The sequence below is a fragment of the Vombatus ursinus genome, unplaced genomic scaffold (assembly GCF_900497805.2).
Source record: "Vombatus ursinus unplaced genomic scaffold, bare-nosed wombat genome assembly UNPS02014770.1, whole genome shotgun sequence".
In the NCBI taxonomy this organism is placed as follows: Eukaryota; Metazoa; Chordata; class Mammalia; order Diprotodontia; family Vombatidae; genus Vombatus; species Vombatus ursinus.
Window position 1 is genome coordinate 32,859,325 of NW_020954548.1, and position 16,725 is coordinate 32,876,049.

Below are 16,725 nucleotides of genomic sequence, written 5' to 3' on the forward strand. Positions count from 1 at the left end.
AAGTTCCATCTTCAGTCTCCATGATGATTGTGGTAGAACCTATCAATCTCATATGATTGGAGAGATGGAAAGTTAGTACGGTATGACTCAAAGGGTACCACGTCTGGTTCAAGTCACCTAGGCACATTAATTCTATTCAAGTGGGGAGCCATCAATAGATTGAACTGGCTGCCACTTGGGGGCAGTGAGACCCCTCATTATCCTTTTATTCCTAGCTTAATTATTCTAGATTTCCTATCCACATGCTCATGGGGTTTTTTTTTGTTTTGTTTTGTTTTGTTTTTTGGTTTAGGCAATTGGGGTTAAGTGACTTGCCCAGGATCACACAGCTAGTAAGTGTCAAGTGTTTGGTCTGAGGTCTGATTTGAACTCAGGTCCTCCTGACTTCAGGGCTGGTGCTCTATCCACTGCGCCACCTAGCTGCTCCTCATGTATTTTTTTTTAATCATTTTTTTTTCAGATCTGCACTGTCTCCCATACTTGCACCCCTCCATAAGAAAACGAGAAAAACAAAATCTCTTTTTCAAACATGTATAGTCAAGCAAAACAAATTCTCACATTGTTCTGTACTCTGAGTTCCTTACTTTTTTATCAGGAGGTGGGTAGCGTGTTTTATCATGAGCCCTCTGGAATTGTGTTTAGTCATTGTGTTGATCAGAATTCCTAAGTCTTTCAAAGTTGATTGTCTTTACAATATTGCTGTTACTGTCTTTTAACATGCCCATGTATTTCTGACCCATGAGTTCAGTGTCAGAGAGTCTCAGTCATAGTGGATTTGGAGGCTTCTGCAAAATTTACAGATTTAGTTCTGATCCAGAGACAGTAAATACCCAAGGATGCTATGTCATTATATTGGTGGCTGAAATAATTGACAGGCGCCCATTTCAATCTGGACTCATGCCCCAGAAAACAGAGCTAAGATAAGGGAATTCATGCAGGCTGATAAGAATACCCAGGAAAAATGTAGGGGGTAAAAGAAGAGGGCTTTGGGGGATGCCCCCAGTGAGCAGAAAACGGATGATGATCCAAAGAAGTTAGTAAGGAATGATCATGTAGGAGGTGAACAAAACCTCCCCCAAACCTTCCCCTCTTCCTGGCTTCATGATTTCTGTTTATGACGATATCATTCACCATAACCCAGATCTGCCAACTAATGGTTATCTTTGACTTCTCTCTCATATCTCTTATTCAGTAAGTTACCAAATCTTTTCCATTTTATTCCTGAAATACCTCCCACAGTCCTCTTTTCTATTATCACTATTATAGCCTTAATACTTACCTGCCTAGACTTTTGCAATAGTCCCTGAACAATAACAACAAAAGCTACTCAGCCTATGAATACGTGTGGTTTGCCCCTTAAGTGATTGTCTTCTGAACTGAAACATTTCCAGCAGATTTGTTGTTGTGCAGTCATGTTCTACTTTTTGTAACCCCATTTGGGGTTTTCTTGGCAAAGACACTGGAGTTGTTTGCCATTTCCTTTTACAGCTCATTTTATAAATGAGGAAATTGAGGCAAATAAGGCTAGGTGACTTGCCCAGGGTCACACACTAGCTAGTAAGTGTCTGAGGCCAGTTTTGAACTCAGATCTTTCCGACTCTAGGCCTGGGGCTCTATCTGCTGTACCACCTGGTATTGAGGGAAGACTAATATCTCTGCTATGAGGGCTTGCCAAGCCTTTTTCAGGGTTGCTCCTTCATCTTTTGTGTCCTTCTTTCACTCAACTCTCAAGTGTGGCTACAAGAAGCTGTAGCATGCATGTACCGTGACGATACTGTGGTGAACCATCTTGGCAGATAGGCTAAACCAGACTGAGGATAATCAACAGGTCTCAAACCTATCAATGAGTTAGCATGTGAAGACTTCTCCTGCAGAATGGGCACATGAGAACAATTTGTTCCAACAGCCATGAAGATGGCTGAAGCAGGTGCTGTGGAATCCTTAGAGCTTGGTCTGACATAAAAGACACCAAGGTCATCTACTGCATCCTGGGCCATTGCCAGTCGTCTTGACTTTTGTCTTGCCATTAGATCTAATGATTCTGGAAGAGTGAGGCTGATAACTTTGTGCAGCTCTGCATCACCCCATGATGTCATTGGTCCTCTTTGAAAAAGAAGGACAAACATAAGTCTCTGAACAAGTCTTCCTACTCTGGCACTCTACCATTTCTAATCCGTCCTTTTTATTGTTGACAAATTTTCTAAGGCACAGATCTGATTTGCCATACTTCTGCTCAGAAGTCTTCAGTGGTTCCCTATGTGGTTTCCATTCAAGGCCTTTCTTAATCTGGCACCACAATATCATACTTTTTGCAACTTTATATTATGGACCAGAAAAACTCTTCTGCTCTGTCCCACAAACATATCATGTGCTCCATCACCTCCATGCCTTTCCTCATGCTAATTCCTAGGCCTAGAATGTCCTCCCTTATCCTCCCCCTTTGCTCCCTCCATATTTGCCTGTTGAATTCCTACTCCTCTTTCCTCAACTCAAATGCTACCTTCTGTATAAAGCCTTTATCCCTTTGGCCAGTAATGACTCTCTCTCAGACCTCATATAGCACAGAATCACAATTTGACTCTCATAGTTAGAGGGCATATCAGAGACCATCTATTCAAACCATACTTCAATAAGAATACCCATCCCAACAGGAGTTCCTGAAATCCAGGAACTTAAAAAAATGTTTTTTTAAAATAACTATTTCAATATGATTGGTCTTATGTATTGCATTTTGTGCATGTAGAAGTATTCTTCTGAGAAGGGGTGCCTAAGCTTCCCCACACTGCCAGAGGGGTCCAGAACATATAAATGGGGAAGATCTCTTGTTCTACAACTTGACAAGCAGTTGGCTATCCTTTGATTGAAGCTCTCCAGTAACCAGGAGCCTGCGGCCTCCTCGGAGCAGTTTCCAAGAATAAGTTTATTTCAATTTTGGATAGCTTTGTTTTTCCTGACTTTACTACCAAATTTGTCCCTGTGATTCCACTGATTATTCTTTGGGTTGTTCTCTAGGGCCAAGCAGAACAAGCTATCCTCAGTTGCCTGAAGGATCAATTATCTCAAAAGGCCCCTCTGTAGACAACATGTTTTGTAGTCACAAACCCTGAATCCAAGCTACTCGATTTGTCATGGCAAGTGTGAGACACCTAAATTCAGACCTAGTTGTCTGTTCTCCAAGTGGGCAGAATACCTATATCCAACCAAGGGACGACTGGTCTCAGATGGGCTTCACCATCGTTTTATTGAACTTGTGTCCATCAGGGTGAGGCTGGAAGGAGAATGTTCCATCTCTTCCATGAACTACTGATGTTAGGCATTGGGTGGGGGTGGGGTTTGCTGTTTTCAGACCTCATCCATAGACACCTCTGACTTTTGATTTGGGTGACTGACATAATGCTGGCTTGTTAAGTAGGCATACTAAGTATGTGCTTAGGTTAAGAACCCGATGAGCCAGCCAGCAGGCTTTCTATAACTTCTCTTTTTCTGGGTACTGATGTTTATATATTCCAACATGGACTTGCCCTAGTCTCCAGGTAGTAATCATTCCGACCAAGATGACAACCTTCCTTCCCTATGCTGGCATCCTAACACAGCTAAGACCAACCACCTGTTCTAAATTAATTTTTCTTGTTCCACAGGCTTCCCTCCAACTTCCTCTTTGATGTGTTTGGTTTATCTCACACTTCTAGAGAGTCTTTGGGTAAAGATACACCGTTCAAGTCTTATGGGCAGACAGAGCCCACTAAATGCTAGAATAACATTTTACAATTGAAATTTGACCAGGCCACCATACTGCCCAATGAGTTTTTAGAAACGACTTGGTCCACTCATGGCTTCCACCTATGTTTCTTTCCCCTCCTACATTCACTCTGTGTACTGTGGTTTCCATCCAGTAGTGACTGCCTGGGAGGCTGACTTGCAGTGTACACTAATAGCCAAAGTGGTATACTCTATGGAGCCCACTGCCACTGCATTCCCATGGAGTTGTTGAGTGTAACAGGAAGTACACTGAATGGTCTCAGGCTCTGAGAAATCTACTTCTTCTTTTCTGACCTCATACTCATCTACTTCTTGAATGTTTATCTCAAAGTACATCTGTACTCAAAATGGAAAGCAAAATCCCTCCTTGAGGAAGTTCATTGTTACATTTTTACATGAAGATATGCACATACACAGAGTCAACTGGTATATCTATACACACTGGTGACATATAATGGGATGGAAAGGGAGATGGTAAGGGGCTCAAAGTTCAATGAACTGCTCTCTAGGATGCATCTTCTTTTGAGTGTCATAAATGGGCAAAGCTCAAGAAGACTTGTTCCAGTGAGACTTGACTTACGGAATAGTCATCCAATTTATACCTGTCTTTGACTTCTTCCAAGATGCCAAACACCTGTGGGATGGTAGACATAGTCATAGTTAAGATCCTTGTTCTAGGGATGTATATGGAGTGGCTCCTAAATGTGTGTTAGGAGGCAAAAGTTAGAGGCTGATGAAACTCTTTAAATCCATCATTGGACCCAAATGTTGCCATGGAGTTATTAAACCTCGGTGTTCTTTGAGAAGGAAGTTGAGTGATACGTCCCCAAGAGACCCTGTCCCTTTTTCAGTACCTTCCAGGTGGGCAACACTTCTAGGCCACACACCTGCTGAACCCAGCGTTCAACTGTCTATGTAAGGAGATTAAGTCATGTTAAGAGAATTAAAGGCTAAGAAATTTTGTTCAACATTGTCATGGCAAATTGCTGAGGTGAAACTGTAACAGGATGGAAAGATTACTACCCAAGAAAAAGGGAAGGACAGACTCTTCACAGAGAACTCGTCCTCCCCTTAGAGTTGAGTTTATCATATTCCCAGATGTCTGAGTGCCATATCCACATCCTGAGGCCCCTGGGAGGGTTCAGTGCCTCTTGCATGCTCCTCCTTGTAGAAAGTGCCATTAGGTAGCATCATGATAGCTTAATGAAATCTGCTTCCCATACTCACCTTTGACCATTTGAGATTCTCTTTGGGCAAGTGGTAATGGACCATCCCCTGGTGCTCCTCTTTCAGGATACTGCCTGGCAAAGGGAAAGAGACATTTCTTTTTTCTTTTTTTTTTTTAGGGAAAAAAATCTTATTTTTATTGATATTTTTGTTTTTATATCATCTTCCTTTTTGAAAATATCCCTCCTTTATCCCCTACCCAGTCATCCCCCATCCCCTGAAACAAAGATTGAAAAAGAAACAGGAAAATAAAGCAGACTTCTCTCTTGGTAGGAATTTGCCTAGGTTATCAGAAGTACCCCACTTCTTTTCTGTTTGTGTTTGGAGGCCCACATGTTTCTTCCCTCACCAATTGCACAGGCTTCTTTCTTTCTCTGATCCTGGGCAGTCTTTGCCTTGTTTCTTTATGTAAAGGGGTATGACAGAGGAAGGCTGCACTAGTGGCTTCCTGCAAGATCTACAGGTAGCTAGGCAGCAGTGAGTAGAGTGTTAAACTTGGAGTCAAGAGGACCTGAGCAGCAATTCAGCCCCAGATACTTACTACTTGACCCCTCAATTTCCTCATTGTAAAAGAGGGGATAATAAGACCTACTTTTCAGAGTTATGAGATCCAAATGAGGTAACATATGTAAAAAACTTTGTAAATCTGAAAGTGCCATATAAGCTATTATTAGAGGAATTGGCACAATTCTTCAATTCCTGCACAGTCTGGAAAAAGACATTTCTCTGGGGAACAGGAAGTGAGAAAGGCTATTTCCTGGCAGGATTGGTTTTCAATCTAGTATAAGTGCTGTAGTCAACTCAATATCCGTACTTTTGAAATGGACCATTCAAGGTGGGGAGAATACTTCTGTATATGCTTTCCCCTCACAGCTTCATCTTTGTCTGCCATTCTGCTTAAGTTCTGCCATGAGCAGAAAGGACTTTTACTCCTTGAGAAGCTGAGAAAAGCAAGAAGTGAGTCAAGCTGTAGTTACTTAAGCAAGGACTTTGGTTAAAGTCCTAAGGTGAAGGCAGAACACTGCAAGTGACTGTTGCTGAAGTGGAACTGTGAAAATCCTATTTCCTTATTTTTACAGGAATTCACTGGCAAAACATGCCCGCCAGAGGACAGATAAGAAAGATTTGGGCTATTTAGGGCATGAGCTCCAGTACCTGGAAAGGTCTCTTCCACAAATGTTTTGAATGCCTCAATTGCCATCTTTTCTTCCTCTTTAGTGTAGTCTTTAATTTTGGCCAGTAGGGTGTAGCCACTCCCATATTTGCTCTTGAGGTGCTGTGGGCTGCCCAGACACTTGAACTGTCCATTCACCATGATGGCCAGCCTGGTGCACAGGGCTTCACATTCCTCCAGGCTGGGGAAACAAGAGTGAGGAGGGAGGCATGACTCAAGACTCCTTGCTTTGGAGGGCAAGGGCTGTGCACCTGGTGAGACTAAATCTGCAGGTCCCGTTTCTGTAGAGAGAAAGCCTGGTATGTGGCCTAGGGCGAAGGGCCACCTTAGCAACGTAAAAATGCTTGGCATAAAAGGGGAAGAGGAGACGCTCAGGTTTAGAATGGGAGTTCCCCCCTTATTATTCCATACAGCTTGTTGTCAGGACCAACATCACAGGAACCCGAAGGTCCCCAGTCTGAGGGCTCAACTGCCAGCAGCTTTCTCGCCCCTGCCCTCTAGCCCCAGCACCCAAGAGTCCACAGACAAGGCCACAGGACCATCCCCGCTCTCATTCGAATTCCTTTTTACCGTGCCGATCCGGATGCAGGCCCTACCTGTGGGAGGTAATGACGATGGCCTTGCCAAGCTGACGGATCTCGGTCACGGCATTCCAGAGCAGGCGCCGAGCCACAGGGTCCATGCCGGTGGATGGCTCATCCAGGAAGACAACTGAGGGATTTCCCATAAGGGCAATACCAGTGCTCAGCTTACGCTTGTTGCCACCACTGTGTGAGGAGAAGGGGGAGAACAGGGACAAATAATAGTATTCCCAAGGCTCCAGGGCAGAACACCAGGGAGAACAAGAAATAATGCCTAAATATGTCCAATATCCAGCAGCTAAATGACTCCGTGGATAGAGTGCTGGGCCTAGAGTCAGGAAGACCCGAGTTCCAATCTGGTCTCAGACACTTACTAGCTGTGTGACCCATGTTTGCTTCAGTTTCCTCATCTGTAAAACAAGCTGGAGAAGAAAATAGCAAACCACTCCTAGTATCCTTGCCAAGAAAACCTTGTCGACAGTATGGTCCATGAGGTCACGAAAAGTCATTCATGACTGAACAACTGAACAACAACAACAAATGTCCACCTGCAGAGGGACAGGGTGAAATACGTGGTTGGAATGTGAATCTAATAAAGGTAGCAAATGCCAAAGCCAGAAATAAGGTTTCAGTTGACAGGGGTGGGGGATAGGGTTGAGTGGAGACACAGAGCCAAAGAATGAAGTTGAGGTCAAAAGTATCAGAGAAGTAGTTTGGTCACAAGAGGTTGGGTGGTCAGAGAAATTACCACTGGAAGTATATGCTACATGATATACTTGTGTTTTATTGTATTTTTAATAATCAAGCATTTGTTTTTTCATCCTCTGTCCTCTGTTTCTCCAATGGAAAAGAAAAAAGAAAACCAAAACCTTTGTAATAGATGTGCAAAGTCAAGTGAAACAAGTTCCCGTATTGGTAGTGTCCATAAGTGTGTGTCTCATTCTGCAGCTCAAATCCATCACCTCTTTGTCAGGAGGTAGATAGCATGCCTTATCACCTCTGGATTCACTGGAATTGTGATTAGTTATAGCATGGTTAAGGGTTCTTAAGTCTTTCAGGGTTGCTTTTATAGCTCTGTAATTATAGTATAAATGGTTCTTCTCACCTCCTCAGTTCACAGGCAAGTTTTCCCAGGCTTCTCGGAAAAAGTCTCTCTCATCGTTTCTTACAGCGCAATAGTATTGCATTACATTCATATACCATCATTTGTCTAGCCATTCTCCGGTTGATGGGCAAACACCACCCTCTCCCCCCTGCCCTTGTTGGTATGACAAATAAAGCTGCTCTCGACATTTTTGTTCACATAAGACTTTTTCCCCTTTCTAGGGCTCTCTGGCATAGAGTTCCATTGGTGGTATGCACAGGTTAGAAACTTTGGGGCACAATTCTAAATGGCTTTCCAGATTGGCTGGACCAATTCCACAACTCCACTAATAGTGCAGCAATATGCTCGTTTTTCATAATCTCTCCAGCATGTCACTTCTCTTTTTTTGTCAATTTGCTAGTCTGATGGGCATAAGGGGTAGCGTAAGGGTTATTTAATTTGAATTTCTCTAATTATTAGTGATTCCAAACTTTTTTTTTCATATTGCTATAAATACCTTAGATTTCTTTCCTTGAAAACTTTTCGTTCATATCTTTTGGCCATTTCTGTCAACTGAGGAATGGCTTGTGGTGCATCATTTTAGTGATGAGCTGGCATCAACATCATCTTGCCTCAACATCATCATCATTACAATAATAACAACTAGTATTTATGTAGCTCATCAGACACATGTTAATTCATTTGACCTTCACAACAACCCTGTGAAGTAGATGCCATTATTATCACCATTTTACAGAAGAGGAAACTAAGGTTGAGAGAAGGTAAGTGACTTGCCCAGGGTCACACACAGCTTGTTAAGTGTCTGAGGTGAGAGTTAAATTCAGGTCTTCCTGGTTTCCAATTCAGCACTCTTACCCACTGTGACATCTAGCTTTCCGTCATAACAGGGATCTAACTTCACACACAGGAGAATTAAAGGATCCTTGGCTGAGCCACAAATCTACTCCGAGGATGCTCATATCCTTTTAGATGCACAAAACTGGTTAACAATTTTTCATATCAGATCACGGCCTCCCTTTAGGACAGGGCCAATGTATGCCATTAATGAGGACCACTAGGTGGCGCCATAGTGCACAGTGCTGGGCCTGGAGTCAGGAAGACTCATTTTCCTGAGCTCAAATCTGGCCTCAGACACTTACTAGATGTGAGGTCCTGGGCAAGTCACACTCAATTTCCTCCTCTGTAAAATGAGCTGGAGAAGGAAATGGCAAACTGCTTCAGTATCTCTGGCAAGAAAACTCCAAATGGAGTCCCAGAGAGTTGGATACAACTGAAACAAATGACCAACAACAACATGCCATTAATTAAAGGCAACTATTAGGCCTTGAGGGAAAGAACATGTCTAGGAGGGAAGAGGACACTATCCAAATTGCGATTTAAAAGTGTAAACAAAATGTTCTTCTGAGTCAAAGTCAAAAAGTAATTCATAGTCCGGGGGTAAGACGAGTACTCCCGGAGCAGTCAGGGTGCTTGTGAAAGGCTCAGAGGCCCCCACCTCTATGTTTCCTGTCACCTATCAGTCACTCTTATGTCATGGTCATTGCCTGACGTAATAGGGAGCGGCAGATCAGGAGGGCTCCTCTGACACTCCTACCTGGCTGGGGAATGGGCAATGCTGCCAAACCCTCCTCTGTAGCCCAGGGCACAGTCACAGGATTAGGGCCAGCAGGAGCCAGTCAGGCTATCCTTTATGGAATGAGAATCGAACTAGGTCAAATAATCAGACGCTCCTTGCAGCTGTCCTATTCCTCAGGCTACCAAATGGTCACTCCTCTTTTCTGTCTAAAGCCAGTCTTGCATGGCCAGTGTGGTCATCTCCCATACCTGGTATTGAGAAGGCTCCTCTGCTCACTCAATTATGTCTGAGAAAAAGGCACACTGCATTATTAGAGTTTAATGGTTATAAGAAGGGAAGAGGCTGCCAAAGCCTAATGTCTCACCTATAGTTTTTGACAAGTTTGTCTGCATGAGGGTCCAGAAGCAGCTTCTGTATCATATTTTTCACACACAACTCGATTTGGGGCTCAGGAATGCCCCATATCCGGGCATACATGGTTAAGGTTTCTCGTCCTGTCATGTGGTCCAGCAGGGAATCGAACTGAGGACAGTAGCTGACTTGTCCCTGCAACTGCAAGGAGAGAAGAGCCCTTAAGAGATGCAAAACAGGCTGGCTAGGTGCCCGATGTGAAAACCATCTTGGATCACATATGCTCTAGAATCTGATAAGGCAAAGTCATTTTAGTCCAGGCCCTTGCTCAAGAAAGAGAATTCCTTCCCGTGCTCCGGCCAGGACTTTCTGCTGCTGCCAAAGTTGTGAATGCTCTCCACTGGGAGGTGGTAGAATCCCTACAGAACAGTCATGGCCAATGGATAAGAGAAGGGATGTGAATTTTTATAGAATGGTGCTTTCAAGGCATGTGTGTGTGTGTGTGTGTTGAAGGAAGAAGGTATTTGGTATTTTGTTAGCATTAATTTCTTATAAGAGAACATAAAGCTTAGCAGCTTTATCAAGACCAAGAGGAACAAGGGCACTTAAGTGGGGCTTCTTGTGAGCTCTGGAGACAAGGTCCTCAATGAAGAGGCAATTTTATATCAGTGTATATGATCCTCTTCTAGGAGGATCCACAAAAGATTTTTAGGTCCTGTTTCCTTCTCACCTTGATTGTTATGACAGTTTCCTAGCTGGTATTTCTGCCCTCGCTATTTTTTCAGCCAAACTAGATCTTTCTTGTCCCTTTCTCTCCCCATCTCTGTCACTCTGCTCATGCTATTTTTCCAAGAGTAGAATGGCTATCCCTCTCATCCTCACATACTGCCATCCCTCCCTTCCCTCAAGGACAAGCTCAGGGAGTACTTCCAAGAACTTGTCCCCAATTCTTTTAGTTGGAAGTGATCTTTTGATTCTTTCACTACTTTGTTTGGACCTCTTCTTTGTATTTATATCCCAAATGATATTGCTATTTGTGTAAATCTTTCTTATTATACTATAAACTCTCTAAAGGTAGAGACTATCATTTCACTTTTGTATTTTTGGCTTATATGTATAGTGATATCTAACATGAAATATACACACTTGCACATGGAAGAGACAGGAGGCAACATGTGCCCGGTAAGTCAAACCATCATCACTATTTTGACTACTATTTCCTCTCAGACCCTGATGGAAACAGCTCAGGGCCCTCCGCCCAAGGGCCTTTGCAATAGCAATGATTCTATCCCAGTGCCCTTGGCCATCATCCTGGGATGCAACCCCTTTGGAGATGTAGCCTGGAAACTGCTTATGCAAAGTCTCAAGTTCTTACCATTGAAGTCCTTGGTACTGTAAAATCTTTCAACATCAGAAATTGACACGATTTTATTAGTGGAAATGATATCCAAGAAGAGGCATCAACATCTGCTTTGCAATTGCACTCCTTAGGGTGGTAGCACCCATGGGATCACCAGGCCTTTCCATCTGACTTGTAGCTGAAACCTTCCCTAGAGGTTGTCATCCCCACTAGAACGTGAGCTCCTTGAGAGCAGGGACTGTCTTGCTTTTCTGTTTGTATCCTCAATGGTTTGCACATTGCATTCGATAAAATGTTTTATTCTGTAATTTATTCATTTGTGCTAGTCACCTAATAAATATTTGCCAAACAGAATGGAATTGAATTGTCCATACCTTAGAAACTCCATCTGGTAACACACATTGATTTGTCCATCTCTCTTTAGCATATGATGGGGACCACGACTATTGGATTCCAGGGCCCCAACTAAGAGACTGAACGAACTGTGGGCTTGGGAATACAACAAATAACTGTGAAAGGAAGTCCTGTAGACAACTGCGAAGTTCCTCCATCCCAATTCCCCCAAAACAGAACCAGATTCAGTTCCTTTAGTTATGCCAAACCCTTTATAAGGAACCTAGCCTGGGGCACTCTGACTCTTGCTTTCACACTCCAGAAGGCTACAGGAAACACCCTGTGCTCATACTTTCGGGGCAAGACTGTTTTAATTTTCTACCCCTTTTCCCCAGATTTCCATCACCAGCTTAGCAGCAGTCTCGGTGTCTTTCACCTTTTGAGGATCCATTCTCTTTGTTACAGTTCCCATTGCTTCTCCTCATTGACTGTCATCCTTTCCATTTTTCAGGGAAGTGTGTTCCCCTGCCTCTGGGGAAGACCTTACCGTTTTGAGGTTACTGAAGATGCTTTTTCCATTGATAAAGGCATCTCCAGATGTGATGATGTTTTCCCCAGTCAGCATTTTGAAGGTGGAGGTTTTCCCAGCTCCATTGAAGCCCAGCAGCCCAAAACATTCTTTTTTCTGGACTGTGAAGGAGATCCTGTTCACAGTGAGGATAGGTGTCTTCCTATGGCCATACACCTAAGAAGCCCCAAAAGAAAACCCACAGACTTCCTATGAATTGCAAAAAACAGGGTATCGATCCTCACGTAAGAGCCGACACCACACCTCCTGGGTAGCAGCAGAAGAGCTCTACCCCTCTGCTCAAGCTACTTTTCCCCAACCTTATGGATCTCAGAGACCAGCCACCCTCAATCAGGTACATATTTGATATGCCTCCAATGGGGAAGTCCCAGGAGAGCCCTGACTTTCATTTGGCTTTACCTTTGTGAGTTCTTTAGTGATTAGAGGGGTGTCCTGCAATAACTTTGGAAGTGAATTCAGGATTTTCTCTCTCTCATCTTCCACATCATCGTCTTTGAAAATCAAAGATGGCACGCTATGTACCTGTGACTATTTCAGAGAGATGAATCACAGACATGAATACCTTTCAGACATTTGGCTATCTGGAGATAGGGTTGGGAGAGGTGGCTAAGAGGCAGGAGACGAGGGGGCACAATAGATGTGCTGAGTCCTTAGAGATGTCAAGCAAGCAGCTCTTGGCTACTTTTGGACTTTTGGAGCATTGTCCACCTCTCAATTAAGCTGACTCCTGCCTTCCCAAGGAAACCAGGGACATTGGAAACTTAGCTCAAATGTGATCAATACATCCTGGAAATAGAAACTTCATGTGGCATTCCATGCAGCCTGATGCATTTTTGGTCAGGAATACAGTAGTGCACTTTTAGGAAAAGAAAGCCAATCTGAGGTCTCAGAGTATCAAGCAGCAGGGTGTAGAAAGGTATAATTTTCTTAACTATTCCCTTAGGGCATTTGCCCTCAGGAGGACAGACATCCATAACAGAAAGAACAAGCACCTGTCCTGTCTGTCTTGTGGATGACAGTGGGAAATATATGATAAATCCATGATTTTTGTGAATTCCAGTGTTATTCTACCACTCACACTGTGAACATTCAATCTGAGAGAGAGAATGCCAGAGCCTAGCATTGATCACAGCTCCTAGAAGGACAAGGGTAAAGGGTTTTCTGATTTCCCTTTTCTCCTGCCAGTGAGCTGAGTGACTGCTTCCACAGAACCTCATGCCTCTGATATGCCAGAATCACATTTACTTTTCTTGGAAAACACATGCCAAGAGAACCAGACTTCTCCTGTCCCACACTGCAGACCTTGAGGCTACAGCTTGTTTTTCAAACAGGGCCATGAGGAACAACGGCATCTGAGATCCCAATAGTAGTAGCATCCACTTATTAAGTGCCTCCTATGTAGCAAGCCTTGTGATGGGGCTCAAGAACACAAATACGGAAAACCATACAGTCTCTGCCCTGGAGGAATTTAGAAGAGAGAATGAAGTATCTCTGAAAATAACCAGAATAGAAGTTATAATATGATTAAGAGTTCAAACTGAGCAGTATGCAAGATTTGAAGAAAGAGGGATCAGTTTAGGCTGTGGGCATCACGGTAGGCAGGCATCACGAAGGAGGTGGCCCTTGAAGGAAGGAAAAGAATTCAAAAGGTAGAGATTGCAGAGGGCTTCAGGTGCTAGACTAAGGTATTCATATTTTTATTTGGCAACAATAGGAAGGATAGAGCTAAGGATGAGAGGCTGGAGCCTGGCACACCAGTGAGCTTACATAGATTAGGAGCGTCCAGGTGAGAAGGGATAAGAGCCCAAGCTTGGCTTCCAGTGGTAGGAGTAAAAAGGGAAAAGAGATAATAGATGAGGGAGGTAGAAATGATGTTTTAGGGTCTTTCTTACAGAGCTAGAATTATAAGCTCTGGTCACTTGCTAGCCATATAACTGTGGGCAAGTCACCTAATTTCTCTTAGTCTCAGTTTTATTATATGTGAAATGATAATAACAACATTGGCACCAACTAACTACCTCAGAGGGTTGTTGTAAGGAGATCACTTTGTAAACTGTAAAGCACCATAAAGATAGGTCATTCTACACAGTGAGCATGGAGCTATGTCCCTCCCCCTAATTTATGGGCAATTCTTGAGGCACACAGGTTAGAAGGGCTCTGCTTCCAGTTTCAAGAGGGAAGAACAGGTGGACAATAATGAAAGGGATGCCAACCTGTAGGGATCCATATGTTGTCTATGGGGAACCATATGCACTGAGCAGCTGATGACAGTGAAACAGGACAAAAGTACATCCTGCAGGCTCGGAAGCCACTGGTGAGTCAGATAGGGAGAGAGGCTGGAATCTTTCTTCTCACTGGTACTGTGAGTTGTATAGATTGTGAAGGTCTGAGGGGAAGGGTAAAATCTCTAGTGACCTTGAGTTCTCTCCTGATGGGAAGATAGGGCCTACTGAGATGGAAGAATTGATTGGCTCCCTATCAAGGCTAAGCAGCAGACCATATAGGTCCCTTGTGGAAGCAGGAGAATGTTCTTGTCTGTCTTAGGTTAGGATATGAGTCATTCTGCATTTTTGGTTGTCTGTCTTGTTAGCTTGAATGTTGCAGAGGGTTTGAGAATGTTTTCCAGGAGAGCAAAATGAGCCAGATAATCATTCTTCCAGAGTTTTCCTGGATGGGACCATGAACCAGAGAGATTTTATTATAGAGAACAGACCAGATACTGATGTTCCCAAGGTATTCCCTGGGTGGGTGGATGAGGTAAAGAGATTGTTGTGATGACCCCTCCCAAATTGTGTCCAATTGTGCCAGGGGCTGGGGTTCGGCTGGCCCATATATCACATATTGAAACAATAGGACACGGTGTACCAAGGAAGAAGGAAGAGTCAAATATAACTCTGAGGTATGGACCTTGGGTGACTACAAGAATGGAAGCATCAGAAGCATAAATTCAGAAGTTATAAAAAAGGGTAGGTTTGGTGGGAGAAGATGGTGTGCTCTGTTTTAGATGTTTTGAATTTGAGGTGCTGCCAGTTCATTTGGTGGAGATGTTTGGTAGGCAGCTGGAAATGGGAAATAGAGGTCAGAACTAGAGATACAGATATGAATGGGAATATCACTCACAAAGAGGTGATATTTGGACTTAGGAGAGGAGATAAAAATCCTACAGAATATATGGAAAACAACATGGTTTAGGACAGAGCCTGGGATCACATTCTCATTTAGCAGGCAGGAGAGGAAGAGCAATCAGCAAAGGAGACCTGATGCTGGAGATATAAAGGCAAAAATGAAATGGTCTTCAAAAACCTTATATTCTACTTGGGGAGTACTAATGTGCACACACAAATAAATATAAGATAATTTGAGGAGAGAGAGAGAGTGCTCTAACAGGTGGGGTTGAGAGAATTAGGAAAGGAATCATAGAGGAAGCAGCATCTGAATTGAGTCTTGAAGGTGAGGAGGGAGTTTCAGGCATGTGAGAGAGAGCTTGTGCAAATGCATGAAGGTGGGAGATAAACTCTGGAGACCAACTTATGGTGGGGGATATACTTCAAATGGGTCTCATCAGGAATGCAGTCATCCAGGTTCATTCCTTTCATGAAAAAGAATGTGAAATCAGCCCCTTTAGCTGGTCAAAAACCTCATATAGTTGACTTAAGTTTCATACTGAGCCACTCACCAATTTCTCTCTCTCAAAGATCTTACGGAAAGAGATTTTCAGTTTCCAGAAGAAGTTGGTCTCAATGAAGAAAAGCAACAGGAGAAAAACAAGGCCAGATATAGCCATGCAGGTCAAATACTTTCCAATCCCAAGAGACTGCCATGCGTAGATATTCTCTTGATTTATAAAACCATGGCCTAAAGTGAGTCATTGACACTTCATTGAAATCTTGGTTTTACCATTTTTTTTAAACTTACTATCTTCAGAAAAGTACAGGTAAAATCTCATTTTAGCATATATTATTAAAAAGAAGTACTTTTAAAGTGTTATTTCCATATCTTGGCAGATGGGCCAGTCTGACAGTATTGATCTGGTTAAAACAAATTCCCTCTATAGAAAGTATTTAGAAAATCCTAAAGTTCAACAGAAGGCTCTCTGGTCTTTCCATATAACAGTCATATTCTACACCCGAAGTACTTCCAAATCCTTGAATGTGGAGATAACAAATTGTAGCTGAGTTTTTCCAAACCTTTTTGTTCTTTCATCAAGCAATTATCCTTGGACTTCCTTCCCCAATTATACATACAAATCACCCCAGAAAAAGCCACTCACCCATTTAAATTCTTAAATCATCTGTAGCAAATAACTATGCTCTGAGTCAACTATACCAACTCTCACTTCTACAGATGAACTGGATCTCCAGAGTATGGTTACTATGTCCCTTCAGGGTTCTCAGGTACTACTCCTGAGGGACTAGGGGGTGTTTTTAATTCTGGAGTTCATGATTGCCTACCAAAGTTCTTTCTTTAATGATTATGGGTTGATTATCAATTAGTCAGACTTAATTAACCTTTAGAAAGGGGCATTTGCTACTATGGTATAATTGGCATAGTTAAGCACAAGTATCATCTCCCTCAGAGTTTGTGACATACTCTTTCAACAGGACATAAAGAGTCCTATGGAAATTGAGCTCAAACAACAGAGGGCATGTGGCATAGGAGGAACTCATAAC

The 16,725-nt window shown here is 43.0% G+C and overlaps 1 protein-coding gene across 1 annotated transcript in view; it reads right to left on the reverse strand.

The window, feature by feature from the left end:
• Positions 1-3,185: 3,185 nt before the first annotated feature.
• The window catches only part of LOC114043628 (ATP-binding cassette sub-family A member 3-like), a 41,574-nt gene continuing 28,034 nt past the window's right edge, over positions 3,186-16,725 (reverse strand). Inside the window, 8 exon segments of the mRNA XM_027862699.1 lie at positions 3,186-4,393; positions 4,987-5,060; positions 6,142-6,341; positions 6,757-6,927; positions 9,787-9,974; positions 12,014-12,211; positions 12,455-12,583; positions 15,732-15,941. Of these exon segments, the coding sequence (XP_027718500.1) occupies positions 4,289-4,393; positions 4,987-5,060; positions 6,142-6,341; positions 6,757-6,927; positions 9,787-9,974; positions 12,014-12,211; positions 12,455-12,583; positions 15,732-15,941 (1,275 nt within the window). The 3' untranslated portion in view covers positions 3,186-4,288.